The sequence below is a fragment of the Eriocheir sinensis genome, chromosome 4 (genome assembly GCF_024679095.1).
Source record: "Eriocheir sinensis breed Jianghai 21 chromosome 4, ASM2467909v1, whole genome shotgun sequence".
Classification (NCBI taxonomy): domain Eukaryota; kingdom Metazoa; phylum Arthropoda; class Malacostraca; order Decapoda; family Varunidae; genus Eriocheir; species Eriocheir sinensis.
In genome coordinates, this window is record NC_066512.1 from 6,694,770 (window position 1) to 6,707,365 (window position 12,596).

At 44.2% G+C, this 12,596-nt stretch overlaps 2 protein-coding genes across 6 annotated transcripts in view; one reads left to right on the forward strand and one right to left on the reverse strand.

Moving 5' to 3' along the window:
- Positions 1-12,274, forward strand: part of LOC127008194 (thioredoxin domain-containing protein 15-like) — an 80,491-nt gene extending 68,217 nt beyond the window's left edge. For 2 of the 5 annotated variants that reach the window (XM_050879890.1, XM_050879911.1), the window contains exons 6-7: positions 532-706; positions 2,733-12,274. In XM_050879890.1, coding sequence (XP_050735847.1) covers positions 532-706; positions 2,733-2,909 — 352 coding nt within the window. In that variant the 3' untranslated portion in view covers positions 2,910-12,274. The remainder of the gene's footprint in view (positions 1-531; positions 707-2,732) is intronic. The other 3 variants (XR_007760907.1, XR_007760906.1, XR_007760909.1) reach the window with 3 other exon arrangements.
- LOC127008208 (uncharacterized) lies at positions 6,156-10,515 on the reverse strand. The gene has a single exon (XM_050879924.1). The coding sequence runs from the start codon at positions 10,513-10,515 to the stop codon at positions 9,202-9,204; it is 1,314 nt and encodes a 437-aa protein (XP_050735881.1). The 3' UTR covers positions 6,156-9,201.
- Positions 12,275-12,596: the final 322 nt, after the last annotated feature.

Here is a 12,596-nt window from a genome sequence, read left to right on the forward strand (position 1 = left end):
CATTGTGTTAAGGATCGGTAAAGGCGTTCTGGTCCTGTTGTTGAGTCGTGGAGAGAGTAGTGGTAGTATAGGTTACTGCAATTAGTTGGGAGCTTACAAGGCCCTCTGTATTATTACACATGCCCTGAGGAGTGCCACAGAAAGAGAGAGAGAGAGGCCAAATCACTGAATTGGCTGATTATGGACAGTGTGTTTATTGTACATTTTTAACACTTTTTCTTAGTTTTGTGTTTTGCTGCCCTTCCTCACTGCTGTAAGGAGCATTTTACTTATTACAGTCCTAATATATTTCATGGTAAATTGAGGATAATTGTGTTGCACTGAAAACGTGTATGAAATTTAGGTCTTGTCCTAAATAGAATTGTTTTTATCAAATCATATTATATTAAGGTGCATTTGTATATGGATTATGGCATTGTTAATTATTTGAGAAACTATGAATGATAGCTTAAAAGTTAATCTAATTTTTAGAATATCATAAACTTAAAAACACTCTCCATACTTTATTTCTTAATCTTATTTTTCTTATAGTGTTAATGCTCGTTATGGAGTGATGGGGACCCCAACACTACTGCTGTTCCACAATGGAAATGGAGTTGGGCGCTACAATGCCTCAGAATACTCAGTGGCACAGCTCATGTCCTTCATTAGACACTACACTGATCAAGAGTTAACTAATATCAATGTCACTTCCTCAGACTTCAGGGTAAGTTATCCATTTGTCCATGAGACTTAGGGCCACTTTTACAGTCACTTTGTTTGTTTTGATCGTTACCAATGGCGGCGATCACCGATATAGTATTTCCATGTAAAACTGGCCGATGGGGTAGTGGCGGCTGCGGGGTTAGCCTAGCCCCGCACCTTGCCACACACTCTCAACACCTCTCGCTTCCTCTGCAGCCGCCACTACCCCATAGGCCAGATTCATGTGGAAAACTATAGCGTCGATCGCTGCCATTAGTAACGATCACAACAAACAAAGTGACTGTGAAAGTGGCCCTTAGAGACAAAGAATAGTCTCTATATTTCATTGCATGTCACAAGAGGCAATTAAAAGAAATGTAACTTTTGCAGGTTGAGATTAAACTGGACCCTCTTACAACTATAATTGCCTATAAAACTCATCACTATGGTCACATAGCCCTTTTGTCTCCCCATTCTACTTAAGTGGGATTCTGGGTCACTGAGGACAATGAAGGTGATGGTTATAGCTTGAAATGAGGTGCATAACTTTATGAAACAAATTAATCTCTGATTTCATGCAGCTATTCATTCTCCCCTGTTTGTAACACTAGACCAGCATTTCTCAACCTTTTTATCGGCGTCACATATTGTCCATTTTCTTGTTGTTGTTCTCTTCAAGTTGTTTTCCTGGCTTACCCATGCACAGTGCCAGATACAGCTACCATTGGGCCCTGGTGCTGCAAGTAATTCCAGGCCCCTAAGTATCTTAATTTACACACATCGTGCCCAGGCGGACGGGCCCCCTATGAGGCCGGGCCCTGATGCTGAGATACCAGCTCCCCCCCACCCCACCCCACCCCACCATCTCTCAGGCCCTGCCCATGCATTGTAGACCATGACATTGTATAACAACATTTGTTAGCCCTGATGAACCCTACAATATGGCATTATAGTTTTTTTTTTCTATGTTTTGGCCTGTGGCGCTGGTAGGCCTTCATAGTAGGGCCTGATGGTCGGCCCCAGCCCGTTGTGGCGCAGGCAAGTGCTTATAGTGGCGCCATCTTTACTTTTCAGCATTTTCCATTTTAGACCCCTAGTTGCATAATATAAATTGTTGGGGGGGTGTTGGAGGGTCATGCGACGCCGATCTAGCACAGTTTTTGTGCTATTAACACTTGTTACCCTTGTGGAACCCTCAAAAGAGTTTTCATGTTTCGGGGAACCCCTGCATTAAAATTATTATATACCATTTTTATCTGTCTCATTTATTACATATAGACATTGCTAAATACATTCCCTAGGATTATTAGAATTTTAAATAATATAAGAGGTTGAATCCTTTATCATAATAACCAAGGATTTTCCAACAGTATGCCATACATGTATATTAAATTACAAATATAAAATTAAACAAAAAAATACTCAAAAATGCATTAGCTTATTTATTACTGTTTCTCGCGGAACCCCTAGCGGCCTCTTGTGGAACACTAGGGTTCTTGACTGCAGCCTTGGTTGAGGTAAAATTCAGTAAATTTACTTATCACTCCCTCTTCCCTCACTTCCCTCTCTCTTTTCTTGTATCTTTGTAGCAAACACAACTTGTTGCAATGAAAATTTAGCAGACAGTTAATATCTTTCTTGAAGTGGCCATTTAGAGTTTTTTGGAATGGAAGAGGTTTACAGGGCCAAATGCATAAAGCAAACTTGCACTTGAAAGCCACAAGCTGACTTTAGAATGTAAAGGTACATCCATTGTGTATCAAAATGTGTCAGTAATAACTCAATATTGTCACCATAGGCATTGTAGAATACTGGAGTGATAAATGTTGATGATTGTTTTTTCTAAAAAAAACTAAAAGGAAAATGTTGCTTCTAAAGATTCTTGAATAGCCTGCCATGACTACAGGAAAACAGAACTGTAAGAGCTATAATAATTATGTTCATTATGTTCTGGTTGTTTTATGTTTAATAAATAGTTTGAATATAGATAAACTGTCAGCAGCACATGTTTACAATTGCTACGTAACATTCATCATTTTCATTTTTAGGCCAACTTACCATCTCAGCTGGCAGAGGCACGTCCATATGCACTCTGGGCTGCATGGATCTTTCTGCTCAGCTTTGCCTCATGGCTCTTTCTGACCTCGGATCTGTGTGCAAGACTGACTGAGGCAATATTAAACAACTGGAGGGAAGCTGAGGCACAAAATGACCACCAGGACTGATGTCAAGTTAAGGCTCATTGTGATCTGTCAGTCAGTAAGCTGTTTTTGAGGTAAGGACTCTTAGCCTCAGGATCATGTAGTTTGAAAGACATTGATTGCTCTCCTGTGATAGTCCTCCCTGGAGATAAAGAACAATTACCAAAAGTACCAGATACATGAAGAGATGAATAAATTGATTGGAACAGCCCATCATCAAGCTGATTTCTTTCTGCTTTCCTCTCTTCTGGAACTTTGAATATTTTCAGGTGAAGGATTAGCATGCCTTAATGTGTAATATATTATTTTGTAACTGGAGCAGTAGTATTGGCACCAGGTTGATTAACTGTATAGTGTAGCAAGGTGAATTTTACTGGGTGATCTTTCATCTTTCTATTCTGCCTATTAATTTTCTTGGGCATGGCATCCCCACGCTGCCAGAGTGGGATATTGAATTAATGATAATGAGTACTTTTGATTCTTTAATTATCATCTGTACCATCTAGACATGTTTTTTGTTAGCAGCACAATCAACTTATCAACTTAAGGACCTTGCCTCGTCATGAAAAACCACTGCCCGCCAACTAAAAGCCACTTTCAAGAAATGAGCATGATAATAATTATACCAGTTTATCTGCAGTGTTGGGGGCTGCAATCACCTAAACTCGAGATATATTGGCTCAATGACCACCACGCTATCAAGACGATTAATCATGCATATAAAAGACGGAGCAATATCACGGCATTCTATTACAAAGTATGAATCACCAGCCATCAGACAACAGTTAGAACAAACTACCATAGTACACAAAGAACTCAACAGAAGACACTTAAGTATGGCTGAAGCCGTATATATCTGTATCAACAAACCAGCAACTCACAGAGACAAGCCTGCCCTCTCACCACCAACCAAAACTTGCCAGCTGATTGGTGGACCATGTGTCGACTTTTATTGGCTGCCTCGCACTACAGCTTTCAAGAACGCCCAGAGCACATATAAGATGCCAACTCGCCACTTGCCCTCATTCCACTCACCATTTCTTTTGAAGGTGGTCTTCTCAGACCAAAAAACGTCTCGAGAACATGAATCTTGTATAGCAACTGACAACGCTGAACAGCTGTCAACAGTCTCTTGTTAGAGACATAAGAAAACCACAAAAAGGTTTAACAATGCTTTAACCACTACTGACTTCAAGAAAGTATGTATTTTACACGGTCTACTTCCAAAATACGTGTATATACACCAGGTATGCCCACTACATGTCTAACAATGCTTTAACCACTGCTGACTTCAATAAAGCATGTATTTTACACGGTCTACTTCCAGAATACGTGTATAGACACCAGGTACGCCCACTACATGTCTTCACAATAGGCAAAATGCCTACTACATTATGACCTGAAAATATAACCCACAAATTCAAAGTGCGCGATTTGAACCCATAGTATGCAAGGTGGAGGGAAGGAATGAAGGAACTATCAAATGCCACACCCAAGCTGACACTCCAGTCAGTCAAACAAAACAAAACAAGATACAAAAACAGAAACAAGTGATGAAAATGTAAAATAAACAATAACATGTGGAAGGTGAGAGGTGAGAGTTGGGGGACGACAGCCAGTAGGAAGGCCTAGGAAAAAGTGGAGTGTGTGTGTGATGGAGGATATGAATATATTGGGGATAGAGGAGGATATGTCACAAGATCAGGAGATGTGAAGAACAGTCATCGCCTGTCCAACCCCATCTTAAATGGGAAAATATGGACGTTAAACGATGATGATGATGATGATGAGGGGCACTGTGGAATGCACACAGCACACCTCATACTTTTCTTTGTTTATAAGCCATGCTGCCTGTGCTGCCTCACTGTCACCACCACACCACAGTGACACTCCAGTCAATCAAACAAAAGAAAACAAAAACAAACAGAAACAAGTGATGAAAATGTAAAATAAAACACAATAACATGTGTCAGGGCACTGTGGAATGCACATGATGCACCTCATACTTTTCTTTGCTTACAGATGATGCCTCCCCTGCCACCTCACCACCACACCACACTGCCACTCTAGTCTGTCAGACAAAACAAAACAGAAAACAGAAACAAACAATTAAAATGTTGAGTAAATACATTAACATGTATAAGGACACTGTGGAAATAACATGGCACACTTCATACTTTTCTTTGTTTTCCAGTCTCACCACCCTCAGTGCCTCACTGCCGCCACCTGACCCTCAGCACCTCGTTCCCAAAGTTATTTTAAGATTTTGTGTGGCATAATGTCCTGTTTATGTCAAATAAAGTATAGCTGCATATATGTACACTCGGCCCTCAATTTAACAGAATAAAAGGGGGGAAGGGTGGTCCATTGCTTGAAAAAATCCGTTGCTTAAAAATACAGTTTTGACGTTTCTTTAGCCGGTGTCACACTGGACAAATCTACCCAACCTCCCTTCTAGCTCGGAACTTTTTTTTATTTTTTTTTATTTTTTTTTTTTTTTTTTTTTTTATGATCCAGGCAGCCAGGTGCATGTGTGCAAGTGGCCCCGGCCGCACACCGGGCTTGAGCAGCTGACGGGCGGCTGATGATGGTGGTGGTAATGATGGGTGTCAGCGGCATGGCCCCTGCATCGGCGGTGCTTTCGTTGGGGCCCGTGTGTGGGTGGCTGTGTTTATTGTGGGCCCGGGCTCCTCAATTTGCTAATTCTTGTTTTCCACATGTTGCGCGGGACTTCTTTCTTTTCTTCCATCTCTTCTTTTTAAAAAAAAAAAGAGATGGAAGAAAGGAAAGGGGTCCCATGCAACATGTGGAGAATGGGAATTGGCAAATTGAGAACCCCAAACCTATAATAAACACAGTCACACGCGCAGGCCCCGTTGGGGATGTCGTTCAGGTGCCGCCAATGCTCATCATCGCCATCACTGTCATCAGCCGCCCATCAGCTGTTCGGGGCTGGGCCCAGCGCACGGCCGGGGCTGTCTGCATGCTTGCGCTTGGCCACCCGTCCGGGTGGCCAAGCGCAAGATGTCAACGGTTTTCAATTTTCCCCATAAAAGCGGACACACACTATACGATGCGTCCTGTCAGGCAACCGAAAAGTGGACGGAGCTAGAGGTCATGAGGCAGTGTGTGTGGGTGTAATTTGTGTGGCGCGGCCTCACGACATGGCCTGATGGCCTTCTGTTTAGGGTTTTGACGTTTCTAAAGCCAGTGTCACACCAGTCCGTTGAAATTTTGTTGTCCGTTAAATCGGGGTCCGTTAAATCGAGGGTCGAGTGTATGTGTATCTTTTTGGTGTCCTATGACGAGGGCATGGCCATAAGGCAGTTGGCAAGGAAGGCAGCCATACAAAAATGTTAGTCAGTCAGGGCAGTGCTGCCCATATACCATTTTCCCATAAGAACATGTATTCCTACTACACAAATTCTTACTATACGAGCTCATATGTGGACCATAAAGTAGCACAGTAGGCATGCCTACTGAAAATATATATATATATATATATATATATATATATATATATATATATATATATATATATATATATATATATATATATATATATCAATCAATCAATGGGGGCATATGCCGGGGGGCGTGTCGCCACGCCCACCCTACGACGCCAAACCTGCGAGTCTCCATGCAGGCCCCCTTCCCAACCCGAGTACCTCCTGGCAGGATCTATCGACTTGCTCAAGCCACGAACTCCGTGGGCGTCCCCTTGGCCTCCTCCACTCAGGATTGTCTCTTACAGAGACAACCTGATGAGCAGGATCAACTTCCGGAAAACGTGCCACGTGCCCGTATAGCTGTAGTTGGCATTGACGGACTATGCAGGTAATATATGTCGAATCAGTCTCACGGAGTAATCGCCGGTTTGACACAGTCATTCCAGCGATATCCCATGATTCTGTGTAGACACTTATTACCAAAGGCATCAATCTGCCTCTCCAAGTCGCCATTTACAGTACCCTCTCAAGTTTCACGCTCGCTTCGTTCCGAAGGTATAATGCTAAACTTGAGGCATTGAAAACACTGAAAAAGCGCTTATTTGTTCCGACCCGTGGAGATTTTTTTTTTCTTTTTTTGTACATGTGGCCTATGGCGCCGGTAGACTATCCATCTTTGCCTGATGGTTGGCCCCAAGCCTGTCATGGCACAGACAACTGTTTATAGTGCCGCCATTATAATTGGCTCATGCTGCCCCCCAGAGCTCACTTTTTTCCTCTTTTACTCCCTCGTTATCTCAGAATATGTACCTTCAACAATATCCTTTTCATATCCTTTCTCTTCTTCTCTCCTTATTTTCACGTATTCGTTTCTTGGAGAGAACGGGTCGTTTTAAAGCCACAGATGAAGCCTTATGATTGGCTAAGCACTGAAAACACGCTTGTGATTCACTGGGAGTGCGATGACATCATCTCCAGCGCTAACCCAATCAGCAGCCTCACTGCCATATGGCGGTGTCACACTGGCCATTTTCCTCTAACCGTTGTGGCTACTGGCAACGCCCATACGCATATCCAGGAGCGAGTTGTCGGTTGTCCATAAGCTGGTGTCACCCCGGGCCTTTTTTCTTCCCACCGCGTTGGCGGCAGCAACTATTCCAGGTGTGCGTCACACACATAAGGGGAAATTAGAAAGGTGTGTGTGTGTGTGTGTGTGTGTGTGTGTGTGTGGGGGGGGGGGGCAGAAGGGAGAGTCAGGTTATGTCATGACACACACACACACACACACAGACACACACACAGAAAGGGAAATTAGAAGGGTGGGGGGAGGGAGGGGCAGAAGGGAGAGTCAGGTCATGTCTTGACCTGGGGCAGGTCATATCCTGACCAAAGCCATGATCTGACTCTCCTTTCTGCCCCTCCCTCCCCACACCATTCTCATTCCTCTTCTGTGTGTGTGTGTGTAATTTTTTTTCACCTCTTGGTCTGCTGCGGGTCTCTCACGAGACAGCCAGCCGTTCCCCTACGGAAGAGCACAGAGCTCGTAGTACCGATCTTTGGGTAGGACTGAGACCACTCACTGTTGTGTGTGTGTGTGTGTGTGACAAGTCAGGACATGACCTGACCTGAGTCAGGTCATATCATGACCAAAGCCCTGACCTGAGTCAGGTCATATCATGACCAAAGCCCTGACCTGACTCTCCTTTCTGACCCTCCCTCCCCACACCCTTCTCCTTTCTTCTTGTTTTCATCCTCTCTATCTCACCTTTCATGAGAGGGGCTCATAACCAGAGTGAAGCTACACATCTCTCAAGTCGTTGGCTTGTGTGGTATTGAGGCTGTGCCGAGTTGAACCAAATGCGATAGGGAGGAGGCGGCGGGAAATTCAAACGAGGGTACTGTTGTGTCCATGTCTCACAACCATAAAGTAAGACTGGGAGCTCAAGGGACTTGAAGATCTGGATCTTTGTCCTTCTGCACAGGTATCGACAACGCCATATACTTGTGTTGAGCGAGTCCATAACACCGTGGGCCAGACCAATCCGTTGTAAGACTTTCTGGCCAGACTCACTGTTGTTATGAACTACGCTACCAAGATACGTGAAACTTTCTGAGATCTCAACGTCCTCGACACATGCATGAACAGACTGTACTGTGTCATCCAGCAAGCCTCCAAACACCTGTACCTTGGTCTTGGCCCAGGAGACCTGAAGTCCCAAGGGCTTCGCCTCCTCGTGCAGTACCTCGAGAGCCATCACCAAAACCTCCAGCGACTCCGTTAGGATTACTGCATCATCAGCAAAAACAAGGTCAGTGACCCTGGTATTGCCAATGGATGCTCTGCAATGACTCTGGTCCACAACTCTGCCCAGTACCCAGTCCATACAAGTGTTGAAAAGTGATGGGGCAAGGACATAGCCCTGCCTCACTCCCGCATTCATGGGAAAGAAGCTGGACAAGCCCCCCCCACACTTCACAGCACTCTCTGTCCCAGAATACAGGCCAGTCAGCAAACCAATAGTCCTCGCAGGAATCCCACGGAGTCAAAGAAGATCCCAGAGTGCCTCACGATGCACTGAATCAAACGCCTTCTTGAGATCGACATAGGCTGCAAGTATCCCCTGTCGAAACTCTCATCGGCGCTTCACCAGTACGCGAAGCGCTAGGATATGGTCAGTTGTTGACTTACCAGGCATGAACCCAGACTGTTCAGGTCTCTAGAGCTTCAGCAGCTGGCTGCGAATTCGCATCAGCAATAGGTGGGCAAGCACCTTGCCTGGCACACTGAGCAGTGTAATACCACGGTGGTTGTTGCAGTCCTGGCGGTCCCCTTTCCCTTTCCAGATAGGGATGACCAACCCCCTCTTCTAGTCAGGAGGAATGGTACCGGACTGCCATATGGCAGTCAAGACCGCATGCAACCCGTGGATCATGGCCTCACCTCCAGCTTTGAGCAGCTCCGCGCTGATGTTACAGGCGCCAGATGCCTTCCCACCCCTTAACTTGGCCACAGCCTCTCTGACCTCGCCCAGAGAGGGTGGGCTTTCGTCAATGGGTGGGTCAGCATCCGCCACCTGCAACCCAGTAACTGGAAGCTGCCCACGCGGAGGGTCCGCCATGTACAACTGCTCAAAGTACTCAGCCCAATGAGCCCTCTGCCCATCCATGTCCAACACGAGGCAGCCATCAGCTGTTCGGATAGCGCTCATCTGAGAGGAAGACTTGGAGCGGAGCTTCTTCAGGGCTCTGTAGGCAGGTTGGTGGTCATTCGCATTTAAATGGCCCTCGACCTCCTCGGCGAGACCCCTGACATACCTCTCCTTGTCTCTCCTTAGGAGAGCACTAGTCCTACATGACAGAACCCTGTATTGGTCCCGGTTCCCAGCAAGTCTGGCACCGCGACTCTCCTCGATATTCTCCAACGTCTCCATCGAGGCAAAGCCACTCCTAGATCTCGGATGCTCTCCGATGCACTCCTTGGCAGTTTGTAGAGTCTCGCGTTTGAAGGTACAGGTAAATCTCAGTACACATAGCTCGTAGCCAACCCTAACCCTGTCAATGCCAGTAGTAGCACTGAAGTCGCCCAGGACAATGAGTGTGTCCCGGGGAGGGCACTGGTCTAATACGGAGACGAGTTTGGCGTAGAACGTCTCCTTCTCTTCAGTTTCACGCATCTCGGTAGGAGCGTACACTGCAACAAGAGACATGAAGCCCAGTGTGTGCTTCAGCCTCGCTCGCATTATACGCTCATCAACCGGAGCAACCTCAACCACAAATGGCAGATGGTTGGAGATGCCCATAGGTATTCCCCTGACATGGAAGCCATTGCTCATGCCGGACCAGTAGAAGGTGAACACCCCTTCACTGATCTCGCCATTGCCAGGCCTCCTTGTCTCAGAGAGTGCCACTATGTCCACCCTCAGCCTTCTGAGCTCATTTGATAAGTAGGGCAGTCGATCATCGTCCGAGAGGCTCCGGACGTTCCAGGAGCCCACACACAGAGCCCTCTGAAGGTCAGCCCCAGGCCTGGTTTTGTGGGTGGGCACAGCCTCTGCACCACCCCGGTCACCCCCAAAACAAAAAGAGGGGCTAGGGGGCCCTTCCTCCTTCGAGGTGCAGGGGTCCCGTAGGCTTTGCCCTGCACCTGTCACTGACTGCAGGCTCCCCAGATGCGGATGCATCGTGGTAGCCCGCTGCGCGGTCGGGCCCCCCAGCAAGACCGGATCAGGGTCGAGGCTCACGCCCCGACCCCAACCTCTACTTTTTAATTTGTTTTTGGCTGAGGGAAGATTTTTGTGGGGGAGGGGGTGCAAACCCTTCCCCCAATATATATACGTATGTATATACACAAAGAATCATATGCATAAGAAAATAATAACTCCTCACTTAACCTCTCCAGAGCAGATTTGTGCTGATACGAAATTATTATTAGAAAATATTATGAAAATGTTTATGTGAAGGTCTTGCATGATCCTGATCAGAATAACATGATCAAAAGTAAGGTACTGTTTGTTTGTCAGAGAATCTGATGAAAATAATTTAATATTATGAAAACCTTTTAGGTGGATCACCATGGTGTTAGAATGTCTGCAAGGAATGTGGGAGTGAAGATTGAAGTGTACATGGAAAAAGGTAAAGATGAGTAAGATGAGTAAATTAAAATTCTACTACATTTACCATCAGGGAGTTTCAAGGAGAAGTCAAACTAGATAGATAGATAGTAATAGATATTTATAAACAAAAGAGAAAATGTAGTAAGCAAGTCAGCTGTTCTTGATTTTGAGAACTTAATAAGTTCTTGAATAAAACTATGAAAGATGTAAGATAATATCACTTCAGAATATCAAGTACAGTGTTTCATGATCATCATCATATGCATAAGTAGCAAGTATGTACATCTATAGGTGTTTGCTGTGTGTTATTTTCCCTTTTGGTGATGGTTTTTATTTATGTATATACACATCTGAGACACTATACTTCATCTTGGGTGTAGAAAGGGAGTCAATGGAAATTACAGAAACTTTACATGTGTGTAATTTTTTTATTATATGGAATGGTAGAAATCAGTGTAAAATACATAAAAATTGGCTCGTGAATTTTACAAATGAAACTAAGATGTAGTCATGATGATAAATGTAATGTAAGTTAAGATGAAGTCAATAGCTTCATTTGGCATGAAGGTGGGTAGTGATTGTTATTTATTAAGTCACAAGTAATGTTACATAAAAAGAAACTGAAAGCTCACATAATCAACAAAACAACTATGTCAACCAGTGGATATCCAGACACTTTTCTGTTTTATCAAGAAAAGACAGTTGTAAAGTGAAAAATGTGGGTGAAATACTTGTAGTTCAATTTAGAATTTAATATTTATTTATTTGGGTCATACTTAGACAAACTGAGCCAACCTGTCAGTATTCAAACTGCTTACACTCTGCCTGCCACTACCTTGTCTAAGTGTGGGTTATATGTCATCTTTTTCCTTTGCCTAGGAAAATTAAAGTAATTATCCTTGCTGAGATGAGGACATATTATAGACAGGGTGGGCCTCACTTTTAGACCTCCTATAGGCGAGGTAGTAGTGGGTGCCACAAAAGCAGTTTAAATATTGGCTGAGGTACCTCGTTTATTTACTTCATATTATTTTTATTTATTTCTGTATATTATGCTGGATTGCATTTTAAAATGAGTGTATGTGTAATATAGGATACTAATTGAAATCAGATGCTCATAAAATATGAAGAGATACATGATGATTGATTGACGCAGAGATATGTGGAATGCACATGTTTTTTCAGCTGTATGATTATTGTGAGTTAAGTAGAATTAAGGAAATAAATATGTGAGTGGATAGTATTCTTTGAAACTACATGTCTCATAAGGAAGAGGAATATAAATGTACTTCAAAAAAGTGTACATAAAAATTTACTTGCTACTCTAGTATTTGTTTTGTATTTAGAAGCAGACCTATCTGGATGAATAACACAGCACACTCAACCACTCCGAGCTATATCCCTCTTTCCCTCTTCCTGGATAATACTTCTCTCCATTGGATGTAGCAAACCCTGGAGATGGATTGGTATACCCTTAACCTTGGTATTCCCACATGTTTGCCGTGTATGGGATCCCTGTAAGGCTGGGAGACGGGAATCCCGGAGGTTGAGGGATGCCATAGTTGTGTGCTGTGGCTAGCAACACACCTCTTTGATCTCTTATTCCAGCTAAGACAGGCAACCATTCCTGACTTGGAAAGGTCAATCAG